General features: G+C 47.8%; 1 protein-coding gene and 1 long non-coding RNA gene across 2 annotated transcripts in view; both read left to right on the top strand.

Annotated features, from left to right (window-relative positions):
- Positions 1 to 892: 892 nt before the first annotated feature.
- The window catches only part of GPD1L (glycerol-3-phosphate dehydrogenase 1 like), a 32,036-nt gene continuing 15,470 nt past the window's right edge, over positions 893 to 17,458 (top strand). Inside the window, exon 1 of the mRNA XM_051963576.1 lies at positions 893 to 1,188. Within this exon, the coding sequence (XP_051819536.1) occupies positions 908 to 1,188 (281 nt within the window). The 5' untranslated portion in view covers positions 893 to 907. The remainder of the gene's footprint in view (positions 1,189 to 17,458) is intronic.
- Positions 2,408 to 16,209, top strand: LOC127539378 (uncharacterized). The gene is made up of 4 exons (XR_007947911.1): positions 2,408 to 3,657; positions 3,994 to 4,139; positions 13,442 to 13,499; positions 16,013 to 16,209. It is a non-coding gene; the product is annotated as an uncharacterized LOC127539378 (long non-coding RNA).

Raw genomic sequence — 17,458 nt, 5'->3', positions numbered from 1 at the left:
TGGCACATGTGGGTCCCTTTCCCTTCTTCAGTATCTCTTTGGGGTATAAGCCCAGTAGAAACGCTGCTGGATCAAAGGGTATGCACAGTTTGATAACTTTTTGAGCATAATTCCAGATTGCTCTCCAGAATGGCTGGATGTGTTCACAATTCCACCAACAATGTATCAGTGTCCCTGTTTTCCCACATCCCCTCCAACATTCCCCATTATCATTTCCTGTCACTCCAGCCAATCTGACGGTATGTAGCGGTATCTCAGAGTTGTCTTAATTTGCATTTCTCTGATTAATAATGATTTGGAGCATATTTTCATATGTCTATAAATAGTTTTAATTTCTTCATCTGAGAATTGTCTGTTCATATCCTTTGACCATTTATCCATTGGAGAATGGCTTGATTTCTTATAGAGTCAGTTCTCTCTATGTTTTGGAAATGAGGCCTTTATCAGAACCTTTGACTGTAAACATGTTTTCCCAGTTTGTTGCTTCCCTTCTAATCTTGTCTGCATTCGTTTTGTTTGTACAAAAACTTTTCAGTTTGATATAATCAACATTTTCTATTTTGTGGTCAATAGTGATCTCTAGGTCTTCTTTGGTCATAAATTCCTCCCTCTTCCACAGGTCTGCGAGGTAAACTCTCCGATGCTCTTCCAGTTTATTTATCATCTCATTCTTTATGCCTGGGTCATGAGCCCATTTTGACCTTATCTTGGTGTACGGTGTTAAGTGTGGGTCAGGAGTCTAGAGTCCCCACGCTGGCCCTCCCTACCGCACAGTCTCGCCTCAGCTTCCCCGGCCCGCCCTGCGGGCGCCCGTGGGTATGAACTACAAATACCAGCGTGCCCCCGGGCGTTGCGGGGGCGGGGCGCGTTGGCGCGAGCCGGGGCTCCGCCCGCCGGTCGGTGGGCCATGGAGGGGCGGGGCGGCGCGGCCATTGGCCAAGGCGGGCCGCGCGGGCGGGGCGTCTGCTCTGGGGCGGCCCTGGGAAACTGGAGGCCGGCGGGTTGGGGTTGGGCCCGGCGGCTGCTGTGGCCGCTCACAACTGTCGGACCTGTCTCTTCTCTCTCGGCTGTCTCGGCTGTCCGAGCTGTCGGAGCTGTCGCTGCTGTCTCGGCTGTCGGAGTCGCTTCCTGCTCCTGGACCATGGCCGCCGCGCCCCTGAGAGTGTGCATTGTGGGCTCGGGCAACTGGTGAGCGTGGTCAGGGGAGGGGGGGAGCAGCTGCGCGGCTCCGGGTGCCCCACGCGCGGCCCCTGCCGCCCCATGCGCGTCGCGCCCCGTGGGCCCCGTGTGCTCCCCGGGGCTCCCGCTCCGTCCTCCCCATCTGGAGGACTAGGGAACGTTAATTGCCCCTTCCGGACAGCCCCCCTCCCCCGCCGCCTTGCCGGGAACGTCGGTGACATGGGCTCTCGCCCCCTGCCCTCCCCCCCAGTCCCGGCGCTCCCGTTTCTCCTCTTGGGGACCGGCACCCCTAGTTACCCCCCGGAAAGAGCCTTGAACTTGGGACAAGCCGGCACCTGAGAGGACCCCCTGCTGCTCTGGGCCTGGCAGGCTCGGGCAGCACCTTGCAGCCCACGGGGCGGGTGGGTACCCCCCTGCACCCCATGCTCTTGCGTGGGCCCCGCTGCCACTGACACCCCCTCCCCGAAGGGGGCTGCGGCCCCCGAGGTGCGTGGACAAGTTTGCGTGGGAGCTGAACTGTTTCCAGTCTCCGCTCCTTTACCGCTCCCCAAGGAGAAGGAGCCCCAGGGAGTGGGGGGAACCCAGAATACGAACGGCAAAGAGAAGGGGCTCTTTGGGTCCCGGCCGTTGGGGTCGGGTGGGGCTTCGTTTGGGGGCCGCGCCACAGAGCAGATTCTGCAGGAAGACGTTTCCCACGCAGCTGTGGACCTGCCACGCGGGAGGGCGGTTGACTTGGAACCGGGCTCTGTCCCTTCCCCCTTTCTCCTGCTACCCTTGGCCTCTCCCTCCCAGTTCCGGAGCCTCGAGGCCTGACTTTGGGAGGCCAAGGGCAAAAAAATGGGGGAAAGTGGCAGCTTCCCTATGGCTGCTGAGCTTCCTTCTCCTTTTTTCACCCCCTTCTCTGGCTGCCCAGGATGCTGCTCCCTTTCTTGGGCCTCCAGCCCCCCAGGGGCTTCTCCACTTTCCCACCTTTGTCCAAGTCTTATCCGGAGTGCGCTCTCTTCCCCTCCCTTCTTTAGCCTTGAGCACTTTTCCTTCTCTCCTTGTTCCCCCGTTTGGAAACATTGTCTCCCCCTTTGAAATTACTTTGTATCTTCATATGAGTTTATCAGTGCCCTTGGGCCTCTCCTGCCTGCGGTGTAAGTTCCTCAGGCTTTTTGAGGTTGATTGTCTTCTTGTCCCCAGCCTAGCCCAGTCTGGATTCGAGCACAGACTTGTGTGAGTGAACTTAGGCCTCAGTTTCCTGGTCTGGGAAACGTACTCCTTGACCTCTGAGGTCCCTTCAGATCTAAGTTTGAATTTGCAAACTCCCTCCTGCAGGGGACTGCTTGGGCAGCAGGTGCCCCGGGGCTTGCCAGGGAGCCCTTCCCTGTTGCCACATATCAGGAAGATATTGTTGACTCTGTTATCCTCTCCATGTTGCCTCTGGCACCAGATGCCAAGTATTCTTTGCTAAGAGTCTCGCTGTATAACACGCTGAGAGGCTGCCTCCTGGGTCCAATCTTCCACTGACCCATAGAGCCTTTTCAGCGCCCCACCTTCCATCCTCCAGCCACCTTTTTACGGAGCACTCTCCTGCACTCTCCTGTTCTCGTAAAAGCCTTTTAGGTTTGCAGAGCATTTTGTCCACAGAACAAAGTGAGGCGGATAGTGTTGTTGTTACTGTTGCACAGATGAGGAAGGAGATTCACCAGCGGCCTCAGGGCCTGGAGACCCCTGACTTGGTGATGAAAGCCTAGGCTTTTCATTTTCCCAGATGAATGCTTGATCCCGGCTGCCCTACTGTCTGCAAGGAAGTAAAGCAGGCAATGAGGGCATCTGGTGGCTCAACCCGCCTTGACCCCAGCAGGGTTGGGGGAGGGGGAGGAATGAACAAGAATTCAGAGCCCCTCCAAGGTAGATGGTCCCAATGGCAGGGACACCAGATCATCCCCATCTTGTCTCTTTTTCATGGCTTTGGGAATCTCACACATAGTAGGAACTTTGTAAATGATTGAATAAAATTTAAATGTGTATGAATGGGTATGTATCCATATGAATAGATTATCACATAAAGATTTTTTTCATACCCTGATCTGGGACCTTATCCTTATGCCCCCTCGTAAAAGGTAGGACTGGGCACCTTCTAGTTTTCTCTAAGCAGCAGGAGTTGGTTGTTAATCCAGAGTCCATTGTGTTTTTGCTTTTTTTTTTTTTTTTAATTTTTAATTGATAGCTGAATTTCAGGGTAACTAGCTTCCTTTATAATGTAGTGGACTTTATTTAGCATATTTAAAAGCATATTCCGGATATGCTTCAGACTGCCCAGGGTTCAAGACACTTCGTGCTGCAGCCAGAGGGCAGGATGATTAGGAGCTGAGTGTATTCCAGGAGTTGAACCTTGATTGGCCTGGTTGGGCCCCATTGCTCGTTGGCACCTGATCCAGAGACCTGGGAGGAGTTTTGACTTTGGGGAGTGCTGACCTTCTCTTGGCTTGGGTATGTGCCCCACCCTCTCAGTCCTTTTGTCCCTGTGCCTGGAATGGTCTGCCCGCTCCCAGGAGACCAAAGAGCAGTTGGGATTGTTGTAATGATTTCCCTGTAGTCAGGACCATGGTTCAGGGCCCACTTCCTCTTAAGTGAAAGGTCAGGTAGAATTGGAAAGACTTCTAACACCCATTTGCCAGTTCCTGCCAGGTAGAATGACCTGGGATGTGAGGACCTAGAGGGGAGTGTAGATAGCTCTCTTTTATACAAAGCCCTTTACAAGTATTAACTTATGCGATCCTCCCAGTGACCTGGGAAGTAGTGCCGTTATTATCCTCTTTTTTACAGCAGAGGAAACTGAAGCAGAGAGCTGTCAGGTGACTCAAGAGGTGCACAACTAGGAACTGCTGAAGCCCTATTTGAGTTCAGATCTTCCTGACTCCAAACCCAGCACCTTGATTTTACAGATGAGTAAACCGAGACTCAGAGAAAAGGTGGGACTTAACTGAAGTTCTCCTAAGTTATGAAGCTGTAGCTCCCAGATCCGAGTGCCAGGGGACACAGGAAAGGAAAGCACACAAGATGAGAAAAGAAGGTTGAGTCCATGCTACCTCCCTTTGCCCTTCCATGGGAGAAATTGGGCAGATTTTCTCCCCTGCTCAGCTGCCCCTCACCACCTTTGGTCTCTACCATCCTCCTTTCCTGATTCTCTTCCCCAAAAGTCCCCTCCATAGCATTGCCCTGCCTTAATTGTAGAGAAAGAAAAAAGGGCACTGATTTCCCTCCTTTTAGACAGGATTATTTCTGGGTTTGTTAGCACACGGAAATAAGTCTTGTGGCTCCCACTTGTGAAAGGTAATAAGGCACAAAGAGAATTGGGGGAAGATATTTGGGATTAAATCTTGATTTGGCTGGTGACTCATTATGTCCCTGGGCTGTTTACTTATCTCTAAAATGAGAGGTTATTGGAGGCTGTGGCTAGCAAATAACCTTGAATTTGGGAATAATGAGCAGTGGAATTGGTTGGTCAGGTTTCCTTAAGTCATATCAATATTGTGAGATCCCTTGTGGGTCAGTGGTGGTAGGAATTGGAATTTTTTTTAGTATTAGGCAAATTACTTAGTTTCTTCCATCTGTAGAATGAGTAGAAAACTTGCTCTGCCTACTCACTTGCAGGTGCTATTGATCATCCTTCTCTCCTCCCTCTCAGTAGAACTTTGAACTCTTCCCCTGACTTTGGGAGGTGAGCTTTTGTCTTAACCTTGCCAGGGACTTAATTCTTCTCTATTTAGCCAAGGACAAATGCCACCTGAGCTTTTCTTCCCTTTATGGACTATCTTCTCCCATTTGAAACTCTTTGAGGGCAGGGGCCATTTTGCTGTTTATATTTGCTTCCCAAGTGCCTGGCATATAGTAAATGCTTAATAAATGCTTCATCTGATAATAGCATTTCTATAGTAGCTAACATAGTTAGCTATTTTAGTTGTTTGTCCTCATCCTCAAACGTCACGACATCAGGGAGGTGATGCTATAACATACAGGTGAATTGGATCGAAGTGATCTGCTAGTTTAGTAGCTAGAAGTAGTAGCATTTTATTATTTTGCTATATAATATTTTATTATGTAATATAATATATATAATATTTTAATGTACATAAAATGCTTTCTAAATTAGATCTCATTTGAACCTCACAATAGCCTCAGGAGATATTTCCCTCCCCATTTTACTGATGAGGAAGTGAAGAGATGAAATAAATATCTTCCCAGGGTCACATAGTTCATAAATTTCTGGGGCAAGATCTTTCTATCTCTGCTTTGATTGAATTGTTAGATAATATTTGTAAAGTGTTTAGCACAGTGCCTGCTTAATAAATGCTCCCTTCCTTGTAAGGGTCAAATGAGATGTTGATAAAGTGCTTTGCCAACATTGCAGCCATATATAGATGTTACCTGCTGCTGCTACTATTTATCATGAGCAGAGTTCGGATCTTTGAAGTGCTCTAAAAGTAAGTTTTATTTACCAACAGTAGCTGTCACAGCAGTATCCAGTCAAGGGTGTCATTTGAGTTGATTTTCTAGGAGTGGAAATGAATTGTTAATCATTGAACCACACTCTTTCAAGTTCTCTTGGCTCTGAGAGCCAGCCAGAGGCAGAGCTGGGCAGTCGGTCTGGATCAAGGCCATGTTGCGCCCTCATTAGCGAGATGTTCAGAACAACTGAGTGGGCTCGGGAGAATACTAGTCAGCAGGGTGACCAAAGAGAGAGTAGAGTGGCCGTAGAAGTTGGTTCAATAGTGTACAGAATTGTTGTCATGAACGTGTCCTCTGACTGAAAGAGGCCTCAGAGACAACCCCCTCACTTTGCTGATGAGGAAACTTGAGATCCTGGGAGGGAGGGACTTGCGAGGGCATCTGTGAATTCCAGGAAGCCTTCACATCCAAGTTCAGATTGTGCTGGGTGGCCAGACCCCTTAACAATAGAAATATTGCAATCCACCTTCATGTCCTCAAATCACAAATGCTCCCTTCAAGGTGCCCTTGACAAGAGTGCCAGGAAAGACTGTCTTGTTCCCCCAGCTCACCCACTCCAGTAGGTGTCCCCTCTACCCCCCTGTTTCTGAAAATGGAATGGAGCCTGTTTCATTCTTTGTTTTTCTATGCCCAGACCCCATCCTATAGGCCTGCCTTGGAGTATAGATTTGTTTCTAAGTGCGTGTGACGCCCATGAACTTCACTCCCCCAAATTTGTCACTCAGGACCACTATTGACATTCTGTTTCTTTTCTGTGAACAAATGACATTGTGCTTGCTAGAATCAGGAAGTCCTGGGTTCAGATCCTTCCCCTGAACTCTACTCACTGGCTTTGTGACCAGGAGTGATTCAGTTAACTTCCCAAGCCTCCCTAAAACTCTTGATAAGACTTAAGATAAGAAGCAGCTGTGGTCCTGGGGAAATCACAAGAATTTAAGGACCTTTCCAAGTTTTGACATACTCTTTATTTCTTATAGTTAATTGTATTTCAGCAAACTGGATTACCTTGTTCAGTTTCGTGCCCAGCTCTAACACTAGCTGGCTATGATGTTCCAATTCAACAACTTAAAAAAAAAATCATTGCCACATTTTGTTTGAACCCAAACGAGTTATCCTACTAAAATAGAGATTGCATTCATCACCAGCTCCTCTCCCCAAAGACCAGAAGGAAAAGTTAAATCAGCTGTTAACTGGAAGGAGCGTGGAAGGGGGGTGTAAGTGATCAGGATTTCCTTGTGTCTGGGCAGGTGAAAGTTGTTAATATGAAAGTAACCCCATTTCTGTAAAATTGCCCAATCTGTTGTCTCAGTGTCAGTGAAAATAATTGATAGGAAAGAAACATTGACAATTGAAATTGACCAGTTTGGTTATCTCTATGGTTATTTTTTTTTTTAACATTCAATTCAAGAAAACCTATATTAAGCAGATTTTTTTCTTCACTTACTATTATAGCTTCATGTGGGGAAAAGAAAACCAAAAAAAAAAAAAAAAAAAAACCTCATTCAGAAAATAGATGTCTCAATCTCCTGCAGCAATTCTTCACCTTTTTGTATCCTGGCAGTCTGAATGATGCCTGTGGGTTCCTCAGAATAACATTTTTAATCACATAAAAAGGACTAAAAAGGAAACAATTGTATTGCAGTAATTATTAAAATAATAAACAAAATCTTAAAAGTTCATAATTAATCCTGGCTTTAGAATTTCTGGGTATGCTATTGGCACTACCTATGTGATCCTGGCAAGTCATTCAACTCTCCCTCAGTTTCCTCAACTGTAAGGTGGGGATAATAACTCCTGTTTGCTATGAGGATCAAATAAGAATTAAAAACAAACTTAGCACAAGGATTACCTTGTGCTGTGGGTACTGCTGAGTCTCTTTCTTCATCATCCCATAAATTTCCATAAAATGGGAATGATATTCTCTTTAACTATTGCTTGGGCCTGGTGAGGATTAATAGAGGGCAGATGTGAAATCACTATGAAAGGCAAGTAGGAGCTGAGCTATTGTTTTCTGGTTTCCTAGGCCTGATCAGATCAGAAGCAGCAATTTAGGAGTTAGGATGCTTACTGGAGACAGGCCCTTTGCTGGCAGGGAAGTGAGAACTGACAGCCCTACAGTGAGGGAATAGGAACCAAGTATAGGAAAGGAGAGAGAGTACCAACTAGAAGGCCTGCGGGGAGGGAGGAGTGGACTACCTGGAAAGATAACGGTCCCACCCATCGCCTTCCTGGCTTCTTTGTTTCAAGCTCTAGTGTGAGGTATTTCTGTCAGGCAGTTAACATTTATTAAGCACCTACTGTATGTCAGGCACAGTGTTATTAATGTGTTATTAAAGTGTTCTGTTTTGTTTTACAAACATTGCTTCATTTATCCTCAAAATAGATTTCTTATGAATCAAATGTAATGGATGTGGCTCTTTTCCATACTGACATGACTCAAGGTAATTCCAATAGACTTGTGAGAGAGCCATCCGCATCTAGAGAGAACTGTGGGATTGAGCGTGGATTAAAGCATAATGTTTTCAGCATGTGATGGTGGTGTGTTTGCTTTTTTTTTTTTTTTTTCTTTCTCGTAGTTTTTCTCTTTCGATCTGATTTTTCGTGCGCATGACCAATATGGAAAGAGTTGCACATGTTCAATAAAAAGCTATTTTTTAAAATGGTATAAAACAGAAGCAACAGATTCTTGTACAACCATCTTCTGGTCCCGGCTTGCCTGTAGCTAGATAGCTAAGCATGGGTTACTCTGTGCCTTACTTTGCTCAGCTGGAAGACATCAGGGGCAAGCGGGTCCCTCAGAAGAGGGGAACTGTGGTTGTTGGGATCCTCAAGGAGCCTGAAACCCAGAGGCAGCCCCTGTGGATCCTCCCAAGTGCATGGAGGGATGCGGTGCGGGAAGATGTCCCTCTTCTCTGAGAACACTCAGGAGAGCAGAGAACACATTTTCAGTTTCCATCCAGATTCGTGAATGAACGAGATGTCGATGCTTGGAGGGAGAGAGCTTCTCTCTGTTTTGTGGGGAGCCCCACTTCTCTCTCCCTGCAGATGGAAGACACGAGACTGGGAGAGGGATCCCTCTTTTGGGGGAAAAAAGCCTCACCCACTTCATACCTGTTGAAGCCATCACTCAGATACTCAGGAATTGGAGAGGCTGTGTGTACAGGCCATTGAACTCCACCTCGCCGGTGTCTTCTCATTTTCCCCTACCAGACCCTCCATTAGTCTCAGCAAGTATTAAGCACCGCCTGTGTGCCAGGCACTGTGCTAAGCTCTGGGAATACAGAGAAGGGCTCTTAGGGAGATCCCGGCAGACAAGCTGCCTTCAGTGGGATGGAATCCACAGAGGAAGTCACCAAGATGGAGGAGGACAGGGAAAGGAGGGGGCACTTTTCACTGAGACATGACGGAATCCAGGTAGAGGCGGGGTGAGGGTGAGCATTCCCAGCAGGGGGAGGCCTGGGAAGGCAACAGGAGGGGGAGGGCCTTGTAGCTCTTATTGGATGGCAGGACATGTTGGGGCTGTGTGAAGGGGCCAGAAGCCTGGAAAGGAGAGAGGGGGGCAAGTACTGATGCCAGGAGAATTTCCTGGATCAAGAACAGAACTTCTGCTGAATAATCTAATACGGCATATTAGTGCATCGGTGATCTGAACAGTGGGTATTCTCTCCGGTTGATAATAATGACCATATTAGCGAGCATGCTCTCTACCCTTCAAAAATAGGTATTTTTATTAATAACACAGTCATAGTTAACAATGATCACAATGCAAGATCACTGCCAATCCTGGGTAGTCTAGCAGGAAGGATGAGGAGTATTAGGGAACGCCTCCTCCCTTCCCCAAGAAGTTTCCCTCTCCCTCTAAAATGTCCCTGTTTCCCTCTCCCTAATAGGGGATTGAGCCCTGGGACCTTTATTAGATTTAAGGTGGTGTTCTTCAGTCTTCCTAATTCCTAACAGAGGACACAGCATAGAGAAGGCAGGATTGGGGCAACTCAAAACTCTTCAAAAATGGGGTGTCATCTCTTTGGATCTGCCCCGAGTCCTCTTCAGCTTTTTGGGGTCCTGGAGCCCTTTGGTTGGCAGTCTGCTGAAGCATTCGGAGCCTTTTCTGAGGATATTGTTTTATTTAACTGTGGCAGGAAATGCTAATTTTTAGTTTGAGGTTAATTAAAATAAAAATGCCTTTTTTCCCTCCCAACCCAATTTACAGTCTACCCCAGGGCATCTGCACTGACAGCCAGGGTGATTAATGGAATTGGGGGGGAGTGTCCCCATCTAATGGTCATGCATAAGGGAAAGCCAGGCCCAAAGCACAAGCTCCATTCATCTCGACACCCGAAGGAGGCTGAAAAAAATGCTGCATTTTATATCAAGAAGACTTTTTTCTGTACCAGGCTTCTCTAGAAGAAGGCTGGACATACTTCTTCTGCCTGAGTTGCAAGGAGTAGTACAAAGGACCCTAATTTGGAGGGTAGAGGAGCTCAGTTCAAATCCTGATCCTTTTTACTAAGGGGTTTGACTAAGAAGGAAATTTCTGTTTAAAAGGTCCTGTGAACCTCAAGTCTGAGAAATATTTTTTGTGCTTTTATCTTTTTTTCCAATTACATGTACATAGAGTTCTCGGCATTCGTTTCTGTAAGGTTTTGAGTTGCAAATTTTAATTCCAGTTCCCTTCCATAAGATGGCACTCAGTCTGATATGGGTTATACGTGTACAATTATATTAAATATTTTCCTACATTAGTCATGTTATGAAAGAAAAATCAGAACAAAAGGGAAAAAACAAAACCAAAAAAAGTGAAAATCGTCTGCTTCGATCCACATTCAAACTCCATGAGTTATTTCTCTGGATGCATTATCTATCATGATTGTCTTGGATCGCTTCATTGCTGAGAAAAGCTAAATCAGCCACAGTTGATCATCCACACAATGTTGCTGTCACCATGTACAATGATCTCTTGGTTCTGCCCACTTCACTCAGCATCAATTCATGTACACCTGTCCAGGTTCTTCAGAAACCCGCCTGCTCATTGTTGCTTCTAGAACAATAATACTCCATAGCATTCATATACCATCACTTATTCAGCCATTCCCTAATTGAAGGCATCCACTCTATTTCCAATTTCCTGCCACTACAAAAAGCTGCTACAAACCATTTTTGCACACGTGAGTCCTTCCCCTGCCTTTGTAATATCTTTATAGTTTTATAGCTTTTTGGGCATCATTCCAAATTGCTCTCCAGAATGGTGGTGTTACTTTACAACTCTACCAACAGTGCTTTAGTGCCCCAAATTTCCAAGATCTGTCATTTTCTCTTTCTGTCATATTAGCCAACCTGATAAGTGTGATTTGCATTTCTCTAATAGTGATTTAGAGCATTTTTTGATATGACTATAGTTTTAATTTCGTCATCTGAAAACTGCCTGTCATATCTGTTGATCATTTATCTTTTTTTTAAGTGAGATTTTTTCTTTTCTTTTCTTTTTTTTTTTTGTTATAGCTTTTTATTTACAAGATATATGCCTGGGTAATTTTTCAGCATTGACAATTGCAAAACCTTTTGTTCCAATTTTTCCCCTCCTTCCTCCCACCCCTCCTCAGAGGGCAAGTTGACCAATACATGTTAAATATGTTAAAGTATATGTTAAATACAATATATGTATACATGTCCATACAGTTATTTTGCTGTACAAAAAGAATCAGATTTTGAAATAGTGTGCCATTAGCCTGTGAAGGAAATCAAAAATGCAGGCGGACAAAAATACAGGAATTGGGAATTCTATGTAGTGGTTCATCTTCATCTCCCAGAGTTCTTTCTCTGGGTGTGGCTGGTTCAGTTCATTCCTGCTCCATTGGAACTGATTTGGTTCATCTCATTGTTGAAGAGGGCTACGTCCATCGAAGTTTTTTATTTTCAAAACATAGGTAGGGATAATTTTTCAACACTGACCCTTGAAAAACCTTGTGTTCCAATTTTTACCCCCTTCCTCCCACTGCCTCCCCTAATGGCAAGTAATCCAATATATGTTAAACATGGTAGAAATATATGTCAAATCCCAATATAGGCATATGTACTTAAACAATTATCTTTCTGCACAAGGAAAATCAGATCAAAAAGGAAAAAAATGAGAAAATAAAATTCAGGCAAACAACAAAAAGAGTGAGAATGTTTTGTTGTGGTTCACCCTTAGTTCCCAAGTCCTCTCTCTGGGTGCAGATGGCTCTCTTCCTCACAAGATCATTGGAATTGGTCTAAAGAGTCACATCCATCAGAATTGCATTGATCATTTAACTTGAAGAATGACTTGTATTCTTATAAATTTGACTGAGTTCTCGATACATTTGAGAAGTGAGGCTTTTATCAGAGATGCTTGCCATTAAAAATTGTTTCCCAGCGTTCTGCTTTCCTTCTAATCTTGGTTGCACTGGTTTTATTTTTAAATTTAATATAATCAAAAGTATTTCTCATTTCCTGATGTTCTCTCTCTCTACTGTTCTTCCCTTTCTCATAGATCTTACAGCTAAATGATCCTTTGCTCCTAATTTGATTGTGCTATTACCCTTTGTATCTAAATCGTGTACCCATTTTGACCTTATTTATCTAGGTATCTGGTGTGAGATAGTGATCTAGGCCTAGTTTCTGCCAAATGTTTTCTAGTTTTCCCAATGATCTTTGTCAGATACTGAGTTCTTATCACAGAAGCTGAAGTCTTTGGGCTTCTCAAACAGTAGATTGTGATAGTCATTTACTATTGTTTCTTGTGTATTAAGTCTGTTCCCTGACCCACCACTCTTGTTTCTTAGTATCAGATAATTTTCTTAATTGATATTGATAATATAATTTGAGCCCTGGTATAGCAGGGCTGTCTTTCGTTGCATTCTTTTTCTCACTAATCCCTTTGATATTCTTTCTCTTCTGTTCTTCCAGATGAATTTTGTGATATTTTTTCTAGCTTAATGAAACAATTTTTAATAATTTGATTGCTATGACATTGAACAAGCAAATTAATTTAGGTAGAATTGTCATTTTTTTAGCTTGGACTACCTATGAATAATGGATATTTTTCCAGTTATTTAGATCTGACTTTATTCATGTGAAAAGTGTTTTGTAATTGCGTTCGTGTCGTTTCTGGGTTTGTCTTGGCAGGTAGCCTCCCAGATATTCCATATTGTTTATGGCTACTTTAAGTGGAATTTCTCTATCTTGCTGCAGGACTTTGTTGGTAATACTATAGAAATGCTGATGATTTATGTGGATTTATTTTGTATCCTGCAACTTTGCTAAAGTTATTAGTTCAACTAATTTTTAGTTGCTTCTCCAGGATTCTATAAGTACACCATCATATCATTGCAAAGACTGATTCTTTTACTTGCTCATTCATTGCCCATTCTAATTTCTTCTCTTATGGAAAATAAATTCTGTTACAACACGATCTTTGTGTACTGGCAAAGCCCAGAAGAGTGAATGAGTCCAGTTAGTCATGTGAAAGTTGGAGGCATCCCGGGCTGAGTAGGTCAACTTCCCTTCCAGTCTCTAACATATCTGACAGGAGATCTTTCCCAGGGACGGGGAACTCACTCCCTTCACAGTTTCTCATTCTGTGGTTGCTAGAAAGCACTTGCTTTTTTTAAACTGCAACCTTACACCTTGGAGCTTCCCAGTCATTGATTCTTTAAGCTCCTGGATCCCCCACAGATGTTTATTAAGCACTTGCTGTATGCCAGGCCCTGTAACTGTGCCGAATGTTTTGTTGTCTTCTCTTCAGGGGGCTGTTTCCCTGCTTCCTTCACTAGTCCTGTGTCATGGCTTCCAGACTTCTCAAGGTCAGTGTTATATTCAGGAGGGCTCTGGACAGGCAGTCTGGCCTTGGCCCCAGACCTGGGTTCCCAGCTGGCCCTCACTCAGAGTAGCTGCGTGAACATGGGCAAAAGCCTCCAAGTCGGCCGTCATCATCATTCCTCCTCCGTGGCTTCGATGGCTGAAGGTGACCTTGGTTTCTCAGGGCTCTGCCAAGGAAGACCTAGCTCTGCCGGGGCACAGGGGGAGTGACAGGCAGGGACACTTGGAGGTGGGGCCTGATTGGACGCTCCAAAGGACCAGCTCCTGCCCAGATGAAGTGGGCAGTCTGGCACCTGGGGGGGCCAAAGAATAGGAATCTTCCCTCCCTCCACAGTAGAGAATTGGAAGGACTTTGGAGGTCACCTGATTCCCTTTTTTTCAGATGAGTCCAGAAAAGCTAAGTGGGGGTGACCAGAGCCCCTCTGCTTTGAGGTGGCCGAGCTGAGACCAGACCCAGGCCCCATGACCCCAGTCTGTCACAAGCAGAACACCTTTAGTGAGGGAGAACGGGTGACATTTCTTGGGGCGATATAACCTGAGCTTGGAAGAGTTTGATCCCAGCTCACCTAGGAAGTTAGGAGCAGGGCTTGGAAAGGCTGTGAGAACCCCAGGAGCACTTAGGAAGTACTTCTCGGACGCCCGATTCTGTCTGGAGCCTGGAAAGACTTTTCTGTGGGTCTCTGGGTGTCAGAGACCTGGCCAGAAACACATTGGGTTTCTGCATGCTCAGGGGCTTTGTGGGTACGCCCTGGTGGAGGACACCTGTTGGTCTGAAGCTACCACCTGCAGGGACCAGGAAGCTCCCAGGCCTGGCCAAGATTGGTAGGCCATTCCTCCTCAGAGCCCCGACCAGAATAGGGATGCCTCCTCCCTCGTGCTCCCCGTCCTTCTGAAGTAGGGATGCCTCCTCCCTCGTGCTCCCCGTCCTTCTGAGGCAGGGATGCTTCCTCCCTCGTGCTCCCCGTCCTTCTGAAGTAGGGATGCCTTCTCCCTCGTGCTCCCCATCCTTCTGAGGCAGGGATGCCTCCTCCCTCGTGCTCCCCGTCCTTCTGAGGCAGGGATGCCTTCTCCCTCGTGCTCCCCGTCCTTCTGAGGCAGGGATGCCTTCTCCCTCGTGCTCCCCATCCTTCTGAGGCAGGGATGCCTCCTCCCTCGTGCTCCCCGTCCTTCTGAGGCAGGGATGCCTCCTCCCTTGTGCTCCCCCTCCTTCTGAGGCAGGAATGCTTTCTCCCTTGTGCTCCCCGTCCTTCTGAGGCAGGGATGCTTCCTTTCTTGCGCTCCCTGTCCTTCCTGCCCCTGCTGGAAGTGAGCTTCCTGCAGCCCTTCTCCTCACCCACTGAATTCAGACCTATGGACGATGTGTGGCTCAGAAGAATAAAACAAAAATGAATTGGGAACCCAAGGACTCTACTACCTGTTATCCCAGGGACTCAGTTTCCCTTTCTGTAAAACGAGGAGAGTGGCCTTCCTGCTGTGCTCCTGGCATCCCTCCGTGTCCCTCCCTTTGTAGCTGCCGTGCCCCAGCCCTCCCTGCCCTGGCCGCCCCCACGCCACCTCCTCCCTGCCCACCAGAGGTGCTCAGTGAAGCTGGGACCTTCCTTGCCAGGTGCTCCCTGAGTCCTAACTAGGGCCCGCTCTGGGGCAGGCATGTGCACGAACATGCATGGCTTAATCTTGTTAAGGGCTTGGAAAGTTGCTGAAAGACGGTGATGATCCCCTTGTTCTGTGCCCTGGGCACGCCCCATCTGGCACCCGAGGCAGAATTCTGGGCATGTCCAGAGGGAAGGGCTGGCACATGAAAGAGATCAGACCTCTCTGCCTGGCCCCAGAAACCCGGGAGAGATTGGAGAGGAGGAGGGCAGAGATCTGGACTTAAGCCTGAAAGGGGCCGCCTCCGGACAGAGCGACTCCTCCGCGCTGGAGGTCCGGGAGGGCCGCTCGTGGGCTGGCGCTGAGCCGATCTTGTCTTTCCCTGTGTGGGGCTTTCGAGGTCCCTGCAGCTGTGAGATCCTGGCAAGGAAGGAGCATTCTGAGTGTTTCGTGAAAAGGAATGCAACGGGGCGGGGGGCCCAGGCCTTTCTGAGGCACCCGGGGCAGAGGGAATACTCAGGCTTACGACCCACAGGCCCAGCCGGGCCTTCTGCCCACTTCCCCTGAACTTGGACAGCGGCGAGCTGACCTGTTGTTCTCCCAGGGCCAGCTGAAGGTGTCCCTTATCCGAACAGGGCGGGGGTTTTAAACACCTCGTGTGAGAGGAAAAGCAGAGAAGGCCCCGGGGTTTCCAAAAGGGAAATGGGAGCCAGTCCCACTTTTGGGGGATTCATGTTCTAGGGGGGAAGGAGGGGAGTGGAGAAGCACTAGAGGATAGATGTGTACGTCTGTATAAATGCACGTACACCTGAGTGTGTCTGTGTGCACACGTTCACTCAACACAATTTTGCATCTGTACTATCTCACACACGTCACATGCATCATCGCTTTTTGTTTTTTTTTTCAGTGGCAATTGGGAATAAGTGACTTGCCCGGGGTCACACAGCTGGGAAGTGCTACGTGTCTGAGGCCAGATTTAAACTCGGGTCCTCCTGACTTTGGGGCTGGTGCTCTCTCCACTGCTCTGCCCCTGAATATGCTCTTTTAAAAAATTTTATTTTATTCTGAATTTAAGAAATAAAACTAGCATTCTGTAACACACAATAGCTGCCCGCTGTGTCACAGTGTAAAGAAGCTTCTCAGACAGATGGCTGCAGAGAGAGCTCGCTCCCAAGGACGGCCTTAGTCCGCCTGGAAGGAAAGGGAGCCTTTCGCCGGCAGATGGGAGGGACCGGGGGGTGCAGGAGGGCCGGGGGACTGGTGTTTCTTGGGAAGGCTGATGTGTGTCTCCTGCCCCTTGGGGTCCTCTGGACCCCCGCACTTGGGGCTGAACGGCGACTGGAAAGGCTGCGTGACCTGGCCCCGGGGTCGCACTAAGACAGGAACGGGAGCCTCCGAGGTCTGCAGAAGGGTCCCTGCAAATCATGTAGTGACCTAGAAAACCACATGCTTGTAAATGCTTCCACAGCCAGGAAGTCAGTTTGAATCTGGTTTGGGCTGGCCCTCAGGAGTGGGATGGCCGTGGGACCCTCCGGCCTCGGGGGACAGGAGGCCGACCTTGGGGTTAGATGTGGTGCCCCAAGAGAGGCCGGGGAGAGGCTTTCGGGAAGTCCCACGTTCGATTTCCCTGGTGGGATATGAGCCAGGGATTCGGTCAGAAGCCAGAGCTGGTGCCAAATTTATGCCTAATAATATTCTGGAACAGCAGGTGCTTAATAAATACTTGTTGAAGCTGAAGCATAAACGGCCTCGTTGCTGCTTTCTGACAGCCAGTCCTGTCTGTGATTGGAGGGCAGAGGATGCCCGTCCCTGCCAGTTCATGCTTGGCTCACTGGGTCCCTGCCCCTCCCCCTGTGAGACTGGAAGCTGCCTGGGGGGGGGGGGGGGGAGAAGGTTCCTTTTCCAAATTTGTAGCCTCCGAGTTAGCCCGTGGAACATGGCATGAGAATGCTTGGGGACTGGCCTGAGAAAGGACTTAGATTCAGGCTGTGGGACTTCGTTGTTTCCCCCAGGGTCGGGTCAGCTCTGCGAGGCTCATCGGGGGGCACCTCTCCCAGGGCTGCCCACAAGCCCGCCCTCCCCCGGTCCTTACGGACGCTCCCCTGGGAGGGCAGGCCCTTTGCCGTTGTGTGAGTGCCCCTGGGACCATGTGCTGCCTGCCCAGGGCTATTCCACCCTTGCCAGCCTCACCCAGGGGATCCCCACCTATGCCAAGGCCGGAAGCACAGTGGCCATTCAGGGCCCAGGCCCAGAGGCTCCAGCCCTCCATCTCCCCCCGCTTTTTGGGCACGTTGTTGCCAGACCTGGCAGGCCACCTGATGGGACTTCAGGCTTCCAGGGATGTCCCAGCCTC

This window comes from Antechinus flavipes, chromosome 5, assembly GCF_016432865.1.
Source record: "Antechinus flavipes isolate AdamAnt ecotype Samford, QLD, Australia chromosome 5, AdamAnt_v2, whole genome shotgun sequence".
Lineage (NCBI taxonomy): Eukaryota > Metazoa > Chordata > Mammalia > Dasyuromorphia > Dasyuridae > Antechinus > Antechinus flavipes.
This window is presented reverse-complemented; position numbering and strand designations above follow the sequence as displayed.